This window comes from Phyllostomus hastatus, unplaced genomic scaffold (genome assembly GCF_019186645.2).
Source record: "Phyllostomus hastatus isolate PE091 unplaced genomic scaffold, TTU_PhHast_1.1 phas_contig_17, whole genome shotgun sequence".
Taxonomy (NCBI): Eukaryota; Metazoa; Chordata; class Mammalia; order Chiroptera; family Phyllostomidae; genus Phyllostomus; species Phyllostomus hastatus.
Window position 1 is genome coordinate 24575952 of NW_025333664.1, and position 22599 is coordinate 24598550.

General features: G+C 49.6%; 2 protein-coding genes across 3 annotated transcripts; both read right to left on the bottom strand.

Moving 5' to 3' along the window:
* Positions 1-1154: 1154 nt before the first annotated feature.
* SPEF1 (sperm flagellar 1) lies at positions 1155-8726 on the bottom strand. Of its 2 annotated transcripts, none has more exons than XM_045832597.1 (8): positions 7940-8720; positions 6558-6669; positions 6039-6195; positions 5805-5844; positions 5609-5669; positions 5296-5419; positions 5100-5206; positions 1155-1490 (listed from the first exon to the last, which is right to left on the bottom strand). In XM_045832597.1, exons 1-8 carry the CDS (start codon positions 8046-8048, stop codon positions 1484-1486), a joined length of 717 nt encoding a protein of 238 aa, XP_045688553.1. In that variant the 5' UTR covers positions 8049-8720; the 3' UTR covers positions 1155-1483. The 2 variants fall into 2 exon arrangements, with proteins under 2 accessions (XP_045688553.1, XP_045688552.1); XM_045832596.1 differs by lacking the exon at positions 1155-1490 and adding an exon at positions 2435-4649 and having other exon boundaries at positions 7940-8726.
* Positions 8727-11051: 2325 nt separating this feature from the next.
* CENPB (centromere protein B) lies at positions 11052-14001 on the bottom strand. Its single transcript, XM_045833369.1, has one exon. It carries the CDS (start codon positions 13688-13690, stop codon positions 11876-11878), a length of 1815 nt encoding a protein of 604 aa, XP_045689325.1. The 5' UTR covers positions 13691-14001; the 3' UTR covers positions 11052-11875.
* Between the last annotated feature and the right edge of the window lie 8598 nt (positions 14002-22599).

A 22599-nucleotide genomic window follows, 5' to 3' on the forward strand; every position in this document is an offset into this window, starting at 1 on the left:
ATTGTTATATTACTAATAGTAAAAGATTTGAAACAAATCAGTGTGACTGGTGTGGTTCAGTCAGTTGGGCATCATCCTGTAAAGTGAAAAGTTGCTGGTTTCGTTCCAGGTCAGGGCACATGCCTGGGTTGCAGGTTCTATTCCTGGTTGGGGCACATGCAAGAGGCAATTGATCGATGTTTCTCTTTTGTTGGGAACTGCACTGCCTAATTTCAGAAGTTGTAATCCCCCGTGGCTAAGGCTGAGTAAAAAGACCTGGGGATCATAAGCCACTAAGGAGACAAAGTTTATCTCCTTGGCAGGGGCGCTGCCCCTGCCCCCTTTACTTCACTCTGCCTGACCCCCAGTGTATGACGGGTTAGCCAATGATGAGTAAGTGTCTTCAAGGGAGGGACGACCTAAGACAGGCATGGTCCTGGGGTTCCTCAGGGAAGGACTTGGGGGTTCCTCAGGGAAGGACTTGGGGGGCTGTGGAGAAAGGGGTAATGGACCCTTGACCCTCGGCTTAGACATAGCCTGAGTCCTCCTTATGTCTGTAAGAAGTCTCCTAATCTCTTGGCTGCCTTATGTCCCCAGCCCAACTTAAGCCTGAAACAATGCCAGGGGTGGGTGCGGCCCTGTGCTGGAAACGGTGGGTTCCCTAGGGTGATCAGGTCTAAGAAAGAATGCATAAAATCCTGTGAAACCTGCTTTGCTAATACCCTCAATTTAAATGATGTGTCCAAGCATGAAATGAGTTTGTTTCCCCAAAGTTTTATGGTCCTTTAGCTATCTGACCTTGACTCTAAATAAGCCCTCATAGTTCTTTGAATGTTATCTATTGTTTGATCATTACTGCCTGACAATGATTGATGAGCTTTACATATATGCCCTGTATTCCTGTGCAAATAAACCCAATAAAAGCCCATTGAGGAACAGGCTCCAGGCCCTTCTCCTTTGAGAGATCAGCCACCTTTTCTCCCTAAGAAGATTACATCTTGGTAGATTTATTTTCATCCGTGGAGGATGGTGGGAGGGGGCCCTGTGGGCAGAACCCCCCCACCCCGCGCACTCTTTCACATCAATGTTTCTCTCCCTCTCTTTCTCCCTCCCTTCCCCTCTCTCTAAAAATAAAGTCTTTTTAAAAAATCAGATCTCCATAATTAGAGGACTGATTAAATTTGGTACAGACAACAGAATTTTATTTGATACAAACAATAGAGCTTTAAAAGCAGAAGAAATTTTCAATGTACTGATATGGAAAAATCTTGCATCAGTCAAGATTTTCCAGAGAAACAGAACCAATAGGAGACAGAGAGGAATTAGCACACGCAACATGGAGGCTGGCAAGCTGCAGGATCTGTAGGACGAGTCCGCAAGCTGGAGACTCGGGAGAGTCCATCATTAAGTTCCAGTCCATAGGCTGGCAGGCTCAAGACCCAGGAAGAATCCATGTTTCAGTTGGAGTCCAAAGGCAGGAAAAAAAAAAAGCCGATGTCCCAGTTTAAAGGCTGTTGGGCAGGAGGAATTTCCTCTTACTTAGGGAAGAGACAGCTTTTTAATTCTATTCAGGACTTCAACTGATTGGAAGAGGCCCACTCACATCAGGAAGAACAATCTGCTTTCAGTCTACCCATATAAATGTTAGTCGCACCCAAACACGCTCACAGCAACACCCAGAATGTTTGTCCAAATACCTTGGTACCCTGTGGCCCAGTCAAGTTGGCATGTAACATTGACCATCACATATCTACAAGAGATCTCCTTGAGTGGAAAACCAAGATACAGAACAGACTGGGTAGTCTGCTTCCCCTTCATGTTAAAAAAATGGTGGGGTGAAGATAATAATAAACGTGTATATTTACTTGTATTCACATAAAGATGCTCTAGAAGAATATGCAAAAACTAAAGAAAAAGTTTCCTATTGGAGGTGTGGGAGGACCAAGGGGAGATTTTACTGTTTATATGTTTTTTTAATGATGTGTTTTTATCTATTCAAAAGATTAAGTAACACTCTGGCTGGTGTGGCCCAGTGGATTGAGCGCCGGTCTGCAAACCAAGGAATCGCTGGTTTGATTCCCAGTCAGGGCACATGCCTGGGTTGCAGGCCAGGTCCCCAGTAGGGGGCACATAAGAGGCAACCACACATTGACGTTTCTCTCCTCTTTTCCCCTCCCTCCCCCTCTCTCTAAAAATAAATACATAAAATCTTTAAAATTAAAAGAATATATTAACAAAGAATGTAATACCTTTTTACATGCTTTCTCCCCTCCTACAAGTTGAAAACAGAGGGACAGAAATCATATTTTATACTCATCTTTATGTCCCTGGCATTTGGTACATAGTAGACACTCAATAAACATTTGAGGAATTAATGGATAACTGAAGCAAAGAAATCTGACTTAGTGTGGTTCTGAAAGGGCAGAGGGGAGTGAGGAGCAGAGTGGGAGAAATACAGTAGTGGCTGTGAGAAGGGAAGTTTGGAGAACAACAGAGATGTTTAAAGAAGAATTACAGACTTATAGTGTGTGACATACTCCACCTTCATATTTATTCCCAAGAAACATTCAATAAAATTCTCTATTACTTTTGGGGTTTGATATATAGGGTTTTGAGATATAATTGTGGGTTGAGACACAAGCATATCTAGATAGTAGGAAGAGTGTGGGGGGACCCAAGGAGGAGAAACCTCCCAGACCTGGCCCAGCCTCTGCTATGCAGGTCAGCAGACTCTTAAGGGGGTGACCCCAATTGCCAAACCTGCATTCTGGGCCCATTGTGCTGTCAGGCAGAACCCCACATCCTGATCCTCAGGCCCCTTCATTAACAAACCATTCCTGCCAGCTCCACACACAGGAGTGTACAGGTGTGGTCCATGGATGTAAGGCTCAGAGGACAGAGCTCTGGAGACCCAACACAGACTACGGAGAGAGAACAGGGCTAGAGCTGGGGTCCGTACGTGTGCAGGGCTGCAGTTCATCTGGGGAAGGCAGGAGGCCAGGCTGAAGTCAGCCTTAACCTGAGACCAGGCTGAGTGCAAGGGAGGGGCACAGACCAAGGTCAGGAGTAGTCATCCATTTTTATTTTATTATTTTAGGTACTCGGACAAATAGAATTGAACTCCACATAACCCTTGGTTCATGACATTCTCTCCCTACTTGTCCATAAACAACCCACTTATGAATACCTGTAAACCCTTCACCTGCCCCAAGAACTAAAACATTACAAGTAACTTATATCTACACATGCGCTTCTTGCATTTCTGCCCTCCGCTTTTCCTCAGAAGCAACCACTACCCTAGAATGTATCCTTTGTTGCTTTTTCCTCCTCGAAGCCAGATTCTAAAATGACTCCCAATGATCTCTGCCTCCTGATATTCAAATCTATGTGTTCCTCTCTCCTCAGATGTGGGCTGGATGTAGTGACTTATTTCAAATAAATAGAATATGACGATTATGATAGATGTCAGCCCTATAATGGCATTAGATAAAACTATAACTTCCATCTTGCTAGCAGACCCTAACTCTCTCCCTTGCTGGATGGCAAGGAAATGAGGGCCGCCACCAGCCAACACCCAGCAAGAAACTGAAGCCCTCAGTCCAACAGTCCACAAGAAACTGAACTCTATGAATGACCAAGTGAACTTGGAAGTGAGCCCCTCCCCAGTAGAACCTTCAGATAAGACCACAGCTCTGGCCAACAATGTGATTGCAGCTTTGCGGGAAACCCTGAATCGGAGGACCTAGATAAGCCATGCCTGGACTCTTGAGCCATAGAAAATATGAGATAATAAATGAGTGCTGTTCTAAGCCATTAAGTGTGGTGATTTGTTACACAGTAATAGATAACAAATACAAGTTCTTTTCAGCTCTTTTGCTGTTACAAAACGTGTTGCTATGAATATTGCTATACACAGATCCCAGATCACAAAACACAGAGTTTCTCTTGGGCATATGCTGAGTCTATGCCTACAAACTAAATTGTGGGGGGCTCAGGATTTACAAATGTTCAGAGTTACTGACCAGAGTTAGGGTCACCCCATGGCCATGGTGTCTTGATCAGGGCTGAGTCATACAGAGGACAGACATATTTAGGGGTCAGTCCATGAGCAAGGTTGAGGATGAGTATGAGGCTACATTTGGGGAGAATCAAGTCTGGGTTTGGAGCAAGCTGGAGGGCACTGTGGTGGTGGGGTGGGTTGAGGGTTGGACTACTAAGGCCAGGGTTAGAAGCCGGACTCTCCTAGTGCCGAAGACCCGACCTCTGTGATATCAACCTACCAAGCAGTGGCCACCTAGGGCCCAGCTGCCCACAGGGCAAGACCCACTCTGGGCCCAAAAGGCTATTTCACTCAAGGGGTGGAAAGGGCAGCAAAAGGGGGCAGGACCTTGCTGCCCACAATGATCCAGGCAGAGAGAGAAGGCAAGTGCAGGCAAAAGAGGACAACACCTTTAATGGGGGCAGCCCTGCCCCATATACCCCAAGCATCCTGAAGCATACTTCATGGGAAGGGAAGGTGATCAGTAGAGGCTCAGCCAATGTCTTCCCCACACCTGGCTGAGCTCACTCCTCACCTCATCTTCTCCAGTGGCTGTGCTTCTCCAGCCTTAAGATGGGTCCCAGGTGAGTGCCCAGGAGGGACGAGAGACTCCCTCTGCTGCCTGGGGCAGCTTCCCCCATAGCCCAGGGAACAAGGAATTAGCATGGATGGAGACACCCCAGGCCTCACAGCTGGGTGGGGACCTGGTTCTCAAGGAGTGGACTGAGCCAGGGGACCATCCCCGAAGGCCCAACACAGGGAGCTCCAAGGTGGAGTCCCTGCCCCGTGTCGGACACTGCTTTGGGGTGAACACCAAGTCTCTGCACATGGTCTCTGGGTTTTGGAAAGCAGTCCATTCTCCTGACCCGGATATAGTGAAGGTGGTGGTTTAGTCCCAGGCTTGGCAGAGAGGGCCCCTGTCCCACTGCCCCCACCCCACGCTCACCCCAAGGGAGGGGTGCCTTACTCCCCAGGAGGCTCATTGGAGCTGTTGGCCCCTCCTGCCCGTTTGTTGGTCTGTGGGTGCGTTGGTCTGTGGAGTCAGGGCTCTGGGGGACACTAAGGCACCCCTGATGCTCACCGCTGCTGCTTACGCTCCGCCTGCTGGAGCCGCCGGGAGAGGTCATCGATGCGCACGTTCTTGAGCTGCAGCAGGTGCTCCAAGCGTCTCACCTTCATCTGGAGGACCTGGGCCGCACAGCACAGAGGTCAAGCCCAGAGACCCGCTGCCCTGGGTTTCTGCCTCTGCAGCCCCCACGCCTTCCCAGTGCTCTCACTTGAACGGTCTCCTGTGAGGCCAACAACTCCTGCTCCTTTTCAGCAATCTGAAGAACAACGCTTGGGTCGCCGTGCAGCACCTGGCTATACCCTGGAGGCCGAGGCACAGGCAGCCGCCCCGCCCTGGGGTTGAGAGCAGTTTAGCAGAGGCCTAGACTCTGGGCCCCACCCTCACCCTCCCAGTGCCCCTTGGCCAGGCCACCTCTCCTCCCTTCTCCCTGTTCCTATTTTCCCTACCTTCCCAGGAGCATCCCAGCCCTCTGCAGGGACATCACCTGGCCTGGTAAGGTCAGGAACTCCCAGCTTCCTTACCTGAGCTGCCCCCCTCCCTGGGGATCTGGGGCACCTTCCCCTCGGGCCTTCTGAGACAAACCTGAGAAGAGGTAAGTGGTGGAGTAACCCTTTTGGAGTCCTTTCTTCCTATCTTCCTCTCCAACCTCCCCCCATAGGAAAGAAATACAGGAGAAAAGTTCCTCCTGGGAGGGAGGAAAAGTAAAAGCCACTTTACCCACATCCATGTAGCCAGTGCCATCCTGGGGAGCCAGCTCCTAAAAGAACCCCCAGGATCCACTGTGAGTTCACACTCATCCATCCCCAAGTAGCCCTGTGTCCCTTCCACTGTCCCCGAGGTCAGGCTCCCCTTAAGCAGGCACCCTCTTCCACACTTGTCACCAAGGTGGGGGCTTTCCGCAGCCTGGAAAGCTCCCCCAGAGCAGTGAGAGAAGCCGGAGTAGGGTGGCACCTGTAAGGAGCCCAAGCCCTGCTTCCTGGGCCTCTGCCTCTCTTCCAGGCGCTGTCTCAGCGGAATGAGCACCAACTCCACCACGCCTGGGGTGCATTGTGCGATCTTGCGCATCACATCCTCTGGTACTGAGAAGTTCAGCTTGTTCAGCACCTTCCTGGGGGGTAGACAGGGGCACAGAAGACTAGGTCCTTAGGAAATGAAGTGTGTGGGTGGCGGGGGGTCAGGGGGGTGCAACAGTTGCTGGACTAAGTGTGCAGCCCTGAAGGAATGGAAGGGTACCACACCTGAGCCCTGTTCTTGGTTGTCCCAAGTCATCTTGTCACCTCCCCAATAAAAGAATCCCTTGATTTTTGTTCCCAAACAATTCCGGTTGCATTGCCCTTCCGCACCCTGCTATCAGCACAGTCCCAGCCCAGGCTGTGGAGACGGTAGGAGGTGGAAGGGCTGAAGCAGCCCTTCCTGGGAGCCCAGGGTAGGAACTGGAGATCCTGTTAATGCAACCATATATTCTACTACCTGTTCAGGTGACCCCAGTTGCTGAGCTTCTGCTGGAGAGAATTGGCAGGGACATAATTGTGCATCTCCACCATCTTGGGGAAGTAAAACTTGATGACTTCTGCAACCAGGACTGAGGGAGTGGGAGTAGGAGGAGACATGGAAGATGGGGGGATGGGAAAAGAGGTAGGGGAAGGGAGAAGAAGTGGGTGGGAAGGGAGAACCAGGGGTGGCAGAGAGGTGGAGAGGTGGAAATGTGGAAAGAGAAAGGGTGATAGGGAGGGAGGGGCGGTATGGTACGGAGGGGGTAGAGTCAAGGAAGTGAGGTCAGTGATCTGCTGGAGACTAAGCCTCCAGCATACCCCAGAGGGGCTGTATCCCCTCCACATTAACTCAGGACACTTGAAAACTGTGGTCTCTGGTGCTCTAATAGAGAATGAATCTCCAAGGGAGCCCTTCAAGATCCTGGGACTCCACCCTACGCATTTATCTGGGCACATACACATACTGCAACACCAAAGTCCCAGGAGAAAGTCCTAGACTCACGAAAACAGACAATGTAATAAGATCCCTCTAGCCCTGGCTGGTGTGGCTCAGTGGACTGAGCGCCGGCCTGTGAACCGAAAGGGTCACAGGTTCAATTCCCAGTCAGGGCACATGCCTAGGCTTCAGGTCAAGTGCCCCACTGGGGGTGTGTGAGAGGCGATAGATTGACCTGTCTCTCACACATGATGTTTCTTTCTCTCTCTCTACCTCCCTATCCCCTCTCTAAAAATAAATAAATATTTTTTAAAAAAGAGATACCTCTAAAGATATGCACATGGGACAGACTGCAGGCACATATGCCCAGACACACACAGGCACATATATAACACATACACTACGTACACAGACACACAAAGATGGACAAACACATACACATACTTCCATCACTGTAGTTCCAAGAGACAGTCACCAACACACACACACACAAGCACATAGAGTCACACATTAAAATCTCAGGAGACAGTCTTAGAAACACAGACACCTGCACAGTCACAAAGCAACACATATTCACACAAGACCCCCCTACATACATACAGGACAGGATGTGACAATACACACATGAATACACACACATTCAGACTCCCATAGACAAACATACAAAATATAGCAATGTGAATGCACACACGCAGAGATGCAAAGATGTATACATTGATACACATCTTAGTCATTAAGTCCCAGGAGAAAGTCACAGACTCTCACACTTAGACACACTCGTACAACTTAAGTCCTAGGGGACAGGCATCCCCCCCCAAACATACACAGCCCACACACACACAAGTATAAAGACGTGTTTGCACAAAGACCCTCTTACACACGTACATACAGGACAGAACGTGGGGACATACACGGGCGCACACCTCCGTCACTGAAGTCCCGGGATAGATTTCGCTTTGGCCGGGACAGAGGGATGTTGTCTACCCACAGGTACAGCTGGTGCAGCGCCTCCTCGTCCACGCTGCCCGCCATTGGCGCCCTCAGCAAAGGCAAGTCGTTTCAGCCGTACAGCGTCCTGTCTCAAACTCTCGACCGCTCAAGCGCCTCCTCCCTTGCCGCTGCCGGCGCCCAGATTTGCCTCAGGCTCTTTAATCCGGAGACTCCCCTCCCAGCTGGGAGCGGCCATATTGTTTTCTGAAACCATGACAACCGTCTTGTCTTCGGGGAGCAGACGCTTCTGGGAGTTGTAGTTTACCCCGTTACCTCTTCTCAGGCCCCAGATTTGAAAAGGCGATAAAGGTGGCCTTGTCTTCCCCGCCTCCCAGGAAGAAATCCTTTTCGCCCACGCGCCCTGCTGACCAGCCACTGGCTCACTCTGGGTCCTGACAAAGCCAGCCGAGCCTCCAGAACCCCTGAACCAGCTTCCCCGGTCTGGGATCCCCCACCTAGACCCATTAACGATCAGTCCCAAACGAAGGCATCTGCTACTTTCTATCTGGACTGTGATAGTGGCTCCTCCCTCCACTAAACTTTGAGTTCATAGGCCCATCACCACGCCCTCTTCCCTGCATTGTTATGTGGGGGCATTTAATATGTAACCCAGGCTCCCAGGGATACCACAGCTCAAGGCCAGTGTCTTGGGCAGGTCTTTTAACTCGTTAATCCTCCTACCCACTTTGTGAAATGCAGATGGTTCTCACTTATTGGTCCCAATGGGCTAATGGGGAGGAGAATGGTATTTACAGAAAACCTGTGGGGGGGGGGGCGGGGGGAAGGGCCTTCTGGAACAGGAGATGCTTATAGGTGTAAGAGCTGTAAGAACTCCTGTGTACACCTCCACACCTCTCATTTCCCTCCAGAGAGCTATTCCTCTACACTTCCATGGATTAGAGATTGATTTCGTTAACCAGTTCCATTTCAAGAGGACTACATTTAGGATTAGGAAGATGGGTCTTTCCTTAGTAAAGGGCTACTTCTAGGGTCATCCTGGGGAGAACCCTTGCTTCCACACTAGTGGTGTAGCTTCAGGCACATTACTGGATCTCTCTGTACCTGTTTTCTCATGGTTTTACTTTTAGAGGTTTCATGAGCATCTAACATGCTTAGCACAGTGCCCGACATGTGGCGAGAGCCCTATTTAACATCTGCCTGTGTTACGGATAACAAGATGATCTCCGCTGCGGCAAAAGGTGTTCTTGTAAGCAGGAAACAAATGGAAGGGATTTGCCTTGTTATTTGAGGTTGACCAGGGGCACCCAGGGAGAAGACTACTGCTCCCACCTCCTTACTCCAGAGCAGGCCAGGAGGTAGGCTGGGCTTCCTCAGGACTTTCCGGTCTCCTCTCCAGGGCACAGATGGGGGTGAGGGCGATGGTAAGGGGAATGAATCCCTGTTGCTTTTTGTGGTCACTTAAGTCTTGAAGCCTTCAAGGCCTAGAAGACATCCCTGTGTGCCAGGAATGCAGAAAGCCAAGGGTGGGATGGTGACTCTATCCTTTGTTTTTAAGTCATATATAATGGCCCTGGCTAGGCAGTTGGTTAGAAAGTCATCCCAATATGTCAAGGTCGAAGGTTCAATCAATCCCTGGTCAGGGCACATACGAGAATCAACCAATGAGTGCATAAATATGTAAAACAAATAGATGTTTCTCTCTCTCTCCCTTCTCTCTCACTAAAATCACTAAATTAGCCCTGACTGGCATGACTCAGTTGGCTGGACGTCATTCCAAAAACAAAAAATGTCACCAGGTTCAATTCCAGGTCAGGGCACATGCCTGGGTTGCAGTTTCAGTCCCTGACCCAGATGCAGACAAGAGGAAACCAATCAATGTTTCTTCTTCTCTTTTTCTCCTTCCCTTCCTCTCTCTAAAAATAAATGAATAAAATCTTTTAAAAATAAAATCAGGCCTGGCTGGTGTGGCTGAGTGGATTGAGTGCTACTGGCCTGCAAACCAAAGGATCACCAGTTCAATTCCCAGCCTAGGGCACATGCCTGGGTTGCAGGCCAGGTCCCCAGTTGGGGGCATGTGAGAGGCAATCACACATTGGTGTTTCTCTCCCTTCCCCTCTGTCTAACAATAAATACATTTTTAAAAGAAATAAAATCACTACATTGAAAACACTCATCTGTAGTGCCCTTGCCTTTCTAAAGGGGACCTCACCCAGGGCAGGCAAAAGACAAAAGATTACCTGGATACCACCCCCCACCCCCTAACATTCCAGGGTGGAGAAAGGAAGTAGCAGGAGGTGGGGAGGAGGGAACCACCTGGGTGCCAGCCCTAGTCAAGGTGGGAAAACCGGTTTGGGGCTCTCCCCTGGCTGGAACCACTGGGGCTTGAAGGTCTCAATGCTGGAGGACCAGGAAGCCAGGGCTGGCCTAAAAGGAGAAAGGGGGTAGGATCAGTGAGGGGCCTGTCTTCACCTTTGAACTGGGAGCCCCCCTGGAGGACACTACACAAGGAGTTGCTAATTCATCTTCAGCCTCTTGGAGATGCAATCTCTCCCCAGTAATATCATCTTTCTCCTGCCACTGTCCCTGCTGATAGCCACTAGGCTTGGAGATGCCCATCACTGAAAGGCCTAAAGGACTTCCTCTTAAAGCCCCAAGGGTAAACCAAGGGATACCCTAACATTCCTTTCTTTCTGCCTCTCGGTCCTCACTCCTGCAACCACCTTCATTAATGAGCCTTGATAAACCTAGTTCCCAGGTGCCTATAATTTAATTTAGCCCAACAGACAGTTGGCTCCCTCCCTCCTGTCCCAGTCAACTGACCCCAAGCTTCTCTCTAGCCCCAAAGCAGTGCAAGGCCTGGCTTCCTCAAACCCATCCATACCCAGGCAGGTGCACGCAAGACACCTACCTCCCCAAGTCTAGAGAGCATTTAGACATGGAGGTGGCCCCTCATCCTAGTTAGGGCCTAGCCCGTGGCCAGTCTCTCAACACTTGCTTTCATGTCCCACCAAAGCGAGAACCATAGGGAACCAGGAAAGGACATGTCCCCAACAGACGCAAGCCCAGACTATGAAGGATGCACCCTTGGCTGTTAAAACGTTCACCCTCACAAAAAGGGGGGTGGACAGATTTATTGAATTCGTACTGGGAAAGGAGCAGCTGGACAGCTGGACTCTGGGCCCAGCCCCAGGCCCCCTGCCCAGGATAGGACCCTGCCAGAGAAGGAGAGGCACAGGGCCTGCAGATGCCCACAAGGGAAAGAAACACCCATTTTCACTCCCCTGGAAGGTCTCTTGGGAACCTCCAATCCTGAAAGAAAACGGAGGGCCAAAGTAACATGGGCTGGGCCAAAGAAAGGGATCAGGGGTGGGAAAGCAGGCAAGAGGCAGGCTCAAAAGCCTGCAGTGAGTTAGACTGTGCTTCTGGAAGTGGTCTGGGGGCAGGGATGGGGGGCTGCCAGCCTTGTGGGGGCCTAGGCTGGACCTTCCTATGAAGCCCTTCCCAGAATGGCTTTGGGGTTCCCCCCACCGAAACCTGGTGTAGACGGCAGAGGGGAGAGGCACTCTCTGGCCGGGAGCTTCCAGGGTCCATCCCTGGAGGCTGCTGTGGCCTAGTCCACTGATGGCATGGTGTGGTAGCACCGGACAGCTCCCCACCTGGTCCCCCAAGCCCAGGGGCAAATGGGGAGGAAATAGGACTCTGAGAAAGAGGCAATAAGCAGGCAGTGAGGCTGACCCTAAGCCCGGGCCCGGCCAAGGTGACTGGGCTTGTTCACAGGGCCTGGTGAACATCACTAAAGGATCTGGGGCTTCCCACTCTGGCTCCAACCACAGCAGCTGCCCAAAGAGTCCTTTGCCCTGGGCTGGTGCTGCCACATCTGGGTCGAGGGTATGGCTAGGCCCAATGGCTCAGCTTTGATGTCCAAGACCCCGAACTCCTGCCTGCCTGGCATGGTTCTTCCTGGTCACATGGACCAGGTCATGTTCCAAGTGCAGAATGTGGCTCTGCACACGATCATCAATGGGGAAGGAGGTCAGATACCGCTTTACCATAGCGAAGTAAGCCATGGCCTCCCCGAAGCTGGGCACAGGCAACTCATCACCATCCTCCTCATCCTCATCATCTTCATCATCATCGTCGTCATCATCGTCATCGTCGTCCTCTTCCTCACTGTCCGATTCAGAGTCCTCCTCACCTTCCAGGAAATGGAGGGTGGGGCACTGGGCCTCCTCCTGGGCACCATAGCCTCCAAAGCTGCCACCAGCCTCCACTACCCCCCGGGCCCAGTCCTCTGCCTCCAAGCCCTCAGAGGAGCTCTCTTCCTCCTCTTCCTCCTCCTCTTCATCACTGTCATCAACGTCACCCTCCTCTTCCACCTCCTCTTCCTCTCCCAATTCCTCCCCTTCCCCTCCTTCCTCCTCTTCCTCTCCTTCTTCTTCCTCCTCCTCCTCCCCTTCTCCCTCCTCTTCCTCTTCCTCCTCCTCTTCTTCCTCCTCCTCCTCTTCCTCCCCCTCGCTCTTGAGGGCAGTGGTGATGGTGGCATTTGGGCCACCCCCGAAGCCAGCCTCACGAAAGCAGGCAGCTATGTCCGAAGGCTCCACTGCCTGCCACGCTGCGGCCACAAAGTGCAGGGCCTCCATAAGACCCAGCTGCAGGGCAGAACGATCTTGGCCCTCTAGCGCCGCCATAGCCTTGAGCAGCATAGCCTGGCGGTAGTGGCCCTTCACCTGTTGGACCACGCCCCGCTCCAGCGGCTGCACGGTGCCCGGAGGGAAGAAGGCCAGCTGCACATGACGCAGGCCCGAGGTATCCAGGGACTGGGCAGCCAGGCGGCCCGCAAGTAGCAGGACTCGGCGAGATTCTGCTGCCATGCGGGTGTCTAGGGCCTTCAGGTACTTGGCCAGGGCCTGGGTGGTGACACCACCCTTAGAGTTGGCTGTGTAGTCGCAGGGCAGGCCGGCTTGGCCTGCACGGGGCTTGGCTGACTTGCCTGCCACCAGCGGGGGCAGCTTCTCGCTGCCGTCGGCGTTGGCGCACAGCAACACACTCAAGCGCTGGGTGGCCCTGCGCGCCCGTCCATCGCTGCCACACAGCCCCGCGCCCTGATCAGGCAGAAAGTCGTACCATAGACTGGTCTCAGTGGCGCTGAACACGTCCTGGGAGGCGTAGCCCTCGGCCACCGACGGTGGCTGCTCTTCCCGAGCGCGCCAGCCCGTCGTACCTCCGCCGCTGCCTTCCGAGGGCACCGCAGGTGGACCGGAGGGCGCTGCTGGGGCCCGGGGAGCAGTGCTGCGCGAGCGGGGGCGGGCCACGCCACTGCAGGACACTACTCCGTGGCGCCGGCGGAAGCGGTCCAGCCAGCCGTTGGAGGCAGTGAAGTCGTCCATGCCCAGCTCCTCTGCTATCCGCAGAGCCTTCTCCTTGAGAATGATGCCCTTCACTGGCAGGCCAGCGGCACGGATCTGTTGGAACCAGGCGATGAGCAGCCCCTCGAGCTTGTCGTAGGGGGACAGCTTGTTGGTCTTGCGGCAGGTGGAGGCCACACCGTACTTGCGCTCCGACGCCAGGATGGCGCGCTTGTTCTTCAGGATTGTGCTAAGCGTGGACGGCGGGATGTTGAAGCGCCGCGCGATCTCGCCCTTGCGCAGGTTAGGGTTCTCCTCCACCTCCTGGATGATCCGCGACTTCTCCCGGAACGTCAGCTGCCGCCTCTTGGGGCCCATCCCGGCGCGCCCCCCGCCCCGGGGCCCGGCGCCACCGCCGCCGCCCCGGGGCGGGGGGCCCGGGCCCGCGGCGGGGGGCACCTGGCGGCCTCTCCCGCGCGCCCCACCCGAGACAAAGCGGCTCGTGGGGCAGCGGGCGGGGCAGCGACCCGGCCGGGCCGGGGACGCCTTCGGGGACGCAGGCGGGCGCGGCGCCGGGCGGCGGGCAGCAGGCGGCGAGCGCGGGCGACGGAGGGCGGCGCGGGCACGGGAGGCAGAAAGTGCCGCGGCTCTAGGAGCGGGGAGAGCCGTGAGCGGGGCGGAGTGGGGCGGAGCGGGGCGGAGCGGGCGGAGCGGGATCTCGCGGGAAGCGCGGGGACGCCCGACGCCGCCTCCCAGCCCTCCGCGCCCACCTCCCTCCCTGCCACCGGGACTGACCGCGGGGGGGCGCTGCGGCATGCTGGACCGCTCAGTGCTGTGGCTTCCGGTAACCTAAGGGCGGGGGGCGTGGTACCTGGCCACTGAACCGAGTGGGCAGCGATTTGTTACTTGTAAAGAGTAAGTGCTGTGTTTTGTATTTTTATTAAGGTAAAAATTCCGTAACCCACCTTTTTGACAGAAATTGAAAAATACAGGAAACTAGAAATCACCTTTCACCCCAAACACCTGGTGAGATACGCAGGTAACATTTTGATACATTTCCTTCCAGTCTTTTCTCTAGCCACTACAGTTTTCTTTCTAAAAATTTATTGCATAAAACTGACATGAGATTGTTTAGACCGTATATCTGGCATCTCTTGCTGTTTTACCTGGCACCAAGTGATAAAGACTTTGCCATATTGGTATTACTAACATGCTTTTCAATGGATGAACTTTATGTAGCCTATTATTACACATTTAGGTTATTTTTATAAGCAACATCAGTATAAAATCTATTTGATGATAATCCCACAATTCATAAACACTGATCACATCTCAGTGTGTCACATGTGTATAGTAATAAATGTATGTGTTTGTACCTGCAGAAATAATGTATATACATAGGCATGTACAAGAATCTCTGAAACCTCTTCTTCCTGCACCAAACACATAACAATGAAATTCTTAAAACATTGAATGTATTATAGTGATTTAATTTTATTTAAAAAAATTTCCCTTCAAACGAGGACATTTTTTCATCACATCTAGAGAGATAGAGAAACATTGAGCCGAGAAAATCACCAAACGCCGGCTCCCGCACACGTCCCACTTAAGACCAGAACCACAACCTAGGCAGTGCCCTAAACAGCAACTGAACAGCAACCCTTTGATGCACCGGACGATACTCCAACCAACTGAACTGCACAGGCCATGACTATTACAGTGATTTAAAAAAATCTCTTAGAGTAACATGAGGAGTAGGCAGGGAGGAAGGCTGTGACCCACCATGGGGATAGGCTGAGTGAGGAACTGGAGGTGGATGATACTTCAAGTGAATGTGTGAGTGTATACAAAGGAGGGAAGAGAACCAAGGGACCATTCTCTGGGCTATCCAAGGTAATGGGTTCAAGAAAGGACAAGCAAGAAACTCATGAGATGCAGAAAATGTGGTATATGTATACAATGGAATATTGCTAAGGCATGAAAAAGAATGAAAGCTAGCTATTTGCGACATGGATGGATGTAGTGGGTATTATGCTAAGTGAAATAAATCAGAGCCCTAGCTGGTGTGGCTCAGTAGATTGAGCACCAGCCTGTGAACCAAAGGGTCGCCAGTTCAATTCCCAGTCAGGGCACATGCTGGGTTGTGGGCCAGGTCCCCAGTAGGAGGTGCTCAAGAGGCAACCGCACATTGATGTTTCTCTCCCTCTCTCCCTCCCTTCCCCTCTCTAAAAATAAATAAATAAAATAGTTGAAAAAAATAAATCAGAGAAAGACAAATACCATATGATTGCATTCATTTACATGATTTCATTATATGTGGAATCTAAAAAACAAAGCAAGTGAATAAAATAATACAGAAACAGATGCATTGATACAGAGAACGAACTGATGGTTGCCAGAGGAGAGTGTGGGGGAGGTGAAAGGGGTGAAAGGTAATAAGGGGTATAAACTTCCAGTTATAAAATAAATAAGTCACAGGGATGCAATGTACATTATAGGGATAATAGCCAATAATATAATAACTTCATATGGTGACAGATGGTTACTAGACCTATTATGGTGTTTATATCATAAGGTACATAAACGTCCTATCACTGCGTTGTATATCTGAAACTAGTATAATATTATATGTGAACTATACTTTAATAAATAACTTGTTTTTAAAAGGGAGACTCATGAGGGACAGCTGAAACAGTAGAAGGAAAACCAAGGCTGTACGGTGTTCTGGAAGCCAACGGAGGAGAGTGTAACTCACTGCTGGTTTAGTGTGCATTTCTCTTTTCGGGCATGTATTGGCTGTTTGAATCCTGTGGATTTTCTAGTCCATCCTTTGCCCATGTGTCCCTTATATTTGTCTTTTTGTTGGCTTTTAGGAGCTCTTCACCTCTGAACATAAAATTTTTGTTAAGTATATTGCAAGTATATTTTCCATTTGTTCTTTAACTTAGCCTGGGGAATCTTAGATGTGAGTTTTAAATCTTTAAGTAGACAGATCTACCAGTTTTTCCTATATTGCTTCCGGGTTTTGTGTCTTACTTAGAAAGCCCTTTTCCACCCCTGAGGTGTAAATCACCAGATCCAATCACAAGATCCAAAAGAAAATGTGGGAGACTTTCCCTACCCAGGCCAGATCAGTACTTGGCCCACAATCAGTGTATGGTCCCTGTGCAGAGGTGAATGTTGAGCCACCTGGCTGAGGACTCATTCCCACACATCTTCAGGAAACCTTGCTACCTCTCAGATATTTCATCCATGTGACATGTCCCTCCTGCCTCCTCACCCATTCTAGTTTATAATAAATGTGTCTTTGAGTCATTGGATTGTGTGTAGACTCCCCCCCCACAACCCCCCACTCTGCTGATTTTTCCAAGTTTTCTTCAACAAGCAATCACCAACAGGCCCTTTAAAATGAAAGGAGAATGGAAAGCTTGCTGAGGGGCACAAAGAATTGCTATTAGGTAAGTGGAATGGTTATTAGGCCTGTTAGGCAGCCTGGAGCAGCCTGGTCCCAGAGAAGAGAAGGGGACTCTGGAATTCCTTAAGGTGGACAAGTGGAAAGATGGGGCTTATGGAGGGAGGTGGGTGGGGGATCCCAGGGCTCCAGATGGGTTGGGTAAAATGAGAGGGAGTAGAAATGGGTCGTATGCACTGCCACAGGCAGGGCGAGAGTGGGTATCTGGAAATGGCTAGGCCACCAGCACGTGTGTGTGGCTTCTTTTCTGTTCTAGAAGTGCCTGTACCAGTCCCTCTGTGTGGCACCAACGCTGGACCTGGAAGTGGAGGACACTGTGGGCCTGTGGATGAGGGGCAGCTGCAGCTGGCAGGAAGGAGGTTGTCCAGCCATTTGAGGACCCTCCTAAAGTTCTGAGAGCCAAGAGCCCAACAGAAATATCTCATTTCTCCCCTAATCCTTCATAGCATATGTTTATTTTTAACATCTTTATTGAGATACATTTCATGTTCCATACAATTCACCCAATTAAAGTATACCATTCACAGATATATAGGAACTATTATCACAGTCCATTTTAGCACATTTTCATCACCTTAGGAAGAAATCCCACACTCTTTAGCTATCATCTCCCTATCGGTCCCCCGCCCCTTCTCCAGCCATAAGCAATCGCTAATCTGCTTTCTGTCTGTAGATTTCCCTCTTATGAATGTTTCATATGAATGGAATCATGTGTCTTTTAGGACTGGCTTCTTTTACTTAGCTTTGCATGTTTTCTTTTACTTAGCTTTACATGTTTTACTTTACATGTTTTCAAGATTCATCCATGATATAGCATTGATCAGTACTTCATTTTTGATGACTGAATCCTGTTCTATTGTATGGGTATCACATTTTGTTTGTACAATTATCAGTTGGTAGACATTTGAGTTACTTACACATTTTAGGAACATGAATAATGCTGCTATAAACATTTGTTTGCAAGTTTTTGTGTGGACATACATTTTCATTTTTGTTGGGTTATGCCTAGGAGTGGAATTGCTGGATCTTATGGTAACTCTATATTTATTTGTTTAAGGAACTGCCAGATTGAGATCATGTTTTTGTAGTTAATCTAAAGATTATATGCATTCTTGCCCTGGCTGGTATGGCTCAGCGGACTGAGTGCCGGCCCAAGAACCAAAAGGTCGCAGGTTCCATTCCCAGTCAGGGCACAATCCTGGGTTGCTGGCTGGGGGTCCCCAGTTGGGGGGTGTGAGAGGCAACTAATCAGTTTTTCTTTCACATGTTGGATATTTCTCTCTCTCCTTTCCCCTCTTTAGACAAAAATAAATAAAGTCTTTTTAAAAAATAAAATAAGTAAAAGTGATACCCATTCTTTGGGAAATATTTTAAAATATAGAAATTTTTTAAGATAAAAACATTTAATCACCTTTAATTTAAATGATACTTTTCTGTGCATTTTGTTATTTTATTTTTATTTTTGCTTTTATTTTTATTTTGTTTTTAATTATATTTTATTGATTATGCTATTACAGTTGTCCCACTTCTACCCTCTTTGCTCCCCTCCACCCAGAAATCCCCACTCCCTCAGGCAATCCCCACACTATTGTTCATGCCCATGAGTCAGGAACGTATAAATTCTTTGGCTACTTCATTCCCACACTGTACGTTGCAGCCCTGTGGCTATTCTGTAACTACCTATTTGTGCTTCTTAATCCCCTCACCTCTTCACCCATTCTCCCATATCCCCCTCCCATCTGGCAACCATCAAACGCTCTCTGTGTCCATGATTCTGTCTCTGTTCTTTGTTTGCTTAGTTTATTTTTTACATTTAATTGTTGATAGGTATGTATTTATTGCCATTATATTGTTCATAGTTTAGATCTTTTTCTTAAATAAGTCCCTTTAACATTTCATATAATAATGTCTTAGTGATGATGAACTCTTTTAGTTTTTTCTTGTCTGGGTGACACTTTATCTGCCCTTCCATTCTAAATGATAGTTTTGCTGGAGAGAGTAATCTAGGCTGTAGGTCCTTGCTTTTCATCACTTTGAATACTTCTTGCCAGTCTCCACTAGCCTGAAAGTTTCTTCTGAGAAATCAGCTGACAGTCTTATGGGAACTCTTCTGTAGGTAACTGCTTTTCTCTTGCTGCTTTTAAGATTCTCCCTTTATCTTTAACCTTTGGCATTTAAATTATGATGTGTCTTGTAGTGGGCCTCTTTGCATCTTGTTTGGGACTCTGTGCTTCCTAGACTTGCATGTCTATTTTCTTCATCATTTTAGGGAAGTTTTCTTTCTTTTTTTTTATTTTTTTAATTTTTAAAGAAGATTTTATTTATTTATTTTTAGAAAGAGGGGAAGAGAGGGAGAAAGAGGGAGAGAAACTGCCATGTGTGGTTGGTTGCCTCTCACACACCCTCTACCTGGGAATTGAACCAGCAACCCTTTGGTTCACAGGCCAGTGCTCAGTCCACTGAGCCACACCAGCCAGGGCAGGAAGTTTTCTTTCATTATTTTTAAAAGATTTTATTTATTTATTTTTAGACAGAGGGGAGGGGAGGGAGAAAGAGAGGGAGAGAAACATCAATGGGTGGTTGCCTGTGGTGCACCCCCCACTGGGGACCTGGCCTGCAACCCAGACATGTGCCCTGCCTGGGAATCAAACCAGTGACCCTTTGGTTCACAGGGTGGCACTCAGTCCACCGAGCCACACCAGCCAGGGCTCTTTCATTATTTTTAATAGGGCCACACTAGCATAATATTTTGTAGTCAATATTGTAAATATCTTTTCATGTCAGTAAGTATCTACATCAGTTCAAACTTCTTTTACTTTAGGAATCCTTTCTTCAAAGGTCCATTTTCCAAGAGCCCACTATGTAATCATTAAATAATCAACAGTTACTTATTGGGCCCCAGGCAGGTGCCAGGCATCCTTACCCCCCAGTACCTGTTCTCTTTAAAAGCTGCAGACTATACACGGGGTATTACACCCTCATTGGCTGTTCCCATGTTGCAGAACACCCAGCTTATGCTCCATGTTTCATTGTTATTAAAAATGACTCAATGAATATACATCTGTTTGTACTTTCATCATATCCTTAAGAGAAATCTCTAGAAGTAGAATATTGGGGTCAGAAGCCAACCTGTGGCTGGGCCCATCTGAAGTGCTGGGACAAGGGTGGAGAGGGAAATGATATGGTCCCTGCTCTTCAATAACTCAGTCAGTTTGAGGAGATGAGATTGAGAAAAGGGAAGAGGAGATTTCAATGAATAAAACCCATACCTTCCAGCAGTTGCTCTTTAGTTGTTCATTCAATGCATACCTTCTGCATCCTTGCAAAAGCTAATAACCTAAGTGTTTAGCATTAGGGAATTCAGGAAATATATACCATTATGGCACTAATATGGATCTATGTTCCAGTGAAATAGAGAAAGCAAGGCATAAAATAACGTTTCATATTCTGTTTGTGTATTTATAAGAGGGACACATGTCTGCTTGTAAATGTGTAGACCTGCCCTGTTCACTCTTGTAGCCACTGATCCCCGATGTGGTTGTCAAACGCTTGAAATGTGGCACATCTAAGTTGAGATGTGCTGTGATATAAAATGTGCAATAGACTTGGTACCAGAAAAAAGTATATAAGTATATATTATTAATAATTGTTATGTTAGTAACAGTATGTTGAAATGATATTTTGAATACATTAGGTTAAGTAAAATCATAAAATGTTTTATGTTTCTTTTTATTTTTTTAATGTGGCTACTAAAAAGTTAAATTACACAGGTGGCTCATATTTGCGCCCTTCGTTGTGTTTTTATTGGCCTGGACCGTTACAGATGATGCAACAAACTTAGGATAGTGGCTGCCTCTGAGGAGGGGTCCTGACAGTTTGTGTGGGGTGGGAGGTTGGATTTTCACTAACTTCGTGTACTCTTTGAATTTTCTCCTTTGTCTGAATTTTTGGTACCATGTACCAATGTTTTAAAAACATTGCACATGTCAGTCCATAACAAAAAAATAGCAGAAAAAATAGCCCCCCCCCACTCTCACACACACACAAAAGATGCTATTTGGGAGCAAGCTTAGAGAAGTGGAAGGATTGTATAAGCACGAGTTAATTTTTTGTCCCACAGGCAATGCTCCAGGGTCACAGCAGACCCCTCACCCAGCCCAGCGCCTGATGTGCACAATCGGTGCCCGGTCATTCATTTCTTTCCACGGTCCTGGCACAGCACAGGAGCTGGGCAAAACACTGAGAAAGGAAAAGTCACGACCCCCACCCAGGTCATCCCTCTGAGGTGGGACTGGGGTCTTCCCATCCCCTCCCTCTACATGTCGGTCCCCAGGCCAGCCCAAACCCCCACAGCCAGGCCCTCCATTTTCACGACATGGTCCGATGGTTGCAGCGGAAAGGGGCACAAGGCTGCAAGTCCTGCTGTCCCCAGCTGTGCCCCTCTCAGCCAGAGAGCACCTCTGCCCTGCGAAGAAAGGATGTAAAAGCTGCTTGCTTACCACTCACGCAATTTGGGGTACAGCCTTCCAGCCTTGTTGCAGAAAAGAGGGCTGGCTGGAAGGTGATTAGATAATTAGAAGATGCTCATTTTAATCTAGTAACAAATTCAGCCTCTGAGATCATCAAAGAAGCACCAGTTAAACAATTCGCTGCCCATTGGCACCACATTAGCCAAACTGTCAGTGGGCCGGAAATACTTCCCTAACTGGGTTTTGAGGTCATCCACACCCTCCTCAGCTCTCACCGCCAAGACCAATGGCCAGGCCAAACATTAGAGCACAGGTGGCAAACACCAGGCCCCCAGCTGAATCCGGCCCCCCACCTCGTTTTACCCGGTGGGCACCTTGTTTCTAACCAGCAGCAGCACTGAGCTCTAGCTTAACTGTTAAGGTGTAGTTAACATTTATACAGCCCTAAAATTACATGCGGCCGTTTGAAGGCAACCTCGAGGCTGATGTGGCCCCCAGTGAAAATGAGTCTGACACCCCTGCATTAGAGCCTCCTCTGGGGCAGCCAGGGGAAAACTGGACCCCTTGGTGTCACATCTAACCTGGGGACCCCAGAAGCACCCATCACTTACCCACTGGCCCCCACTGTGAGTCCCCTTCCTGCGCTGGGGCTCCTGGTGGGAATTAGCTTTGGGGCCGCCTATCGGGAAGGGGATGGGGTAGGGAAGCTGCACAAGCGGAGGTGCCTGGGGAGAATCAGCTCCACCACTTGCCAAACCGTGTAACCTTAAAAGAGTTAATGAACTTGTTCTCCACGCCTCAACGTCCCCTTCTGTAAAGCGGTGAACACACCGCATAGTGCAACTGAGTTTGGCAAACTCCTGGAGCGGTGCTTCTCACAGTGCCTACCTGGGCTTGGAATTGATATTAAACCGCGGGGGTTCCTCTTGAGGCCAACCTAGAGGATGTTGGTTCCCCTGGGGCTCTCTCCCCTGGGGGTGCATAACTCCAAACCACACCCGGAAAAGCGGACTTTGGGGAACCAGGATTATCAGGCCCCCTCGCTTGTGGGGGTGGGGTACGGAGGGTGGGGCGTGGGAGAAACCCCAATTTCCCGGCTTCACCCGAAGCCTGGAAATGGGCGGGGCCGGGTTGGTCTAGCTGAGGGCGTGGTCCACGGGGTGAAAGGCGCTGATGCTAAACCAGCCGGGCCCCGCCCTCAGTCCCGCCTTCCTGTAACCCGAGCCTCCATTGGTGGCGTCCGGCGGCGCGGCCGCTGTTATTTTTCGAATATATAAGGAGGTAGAGGTGGCAGCTGTTGCTAGAGGCTTCCCGTACTAGTGGCTGGTCCCCACATCCCTCCATCC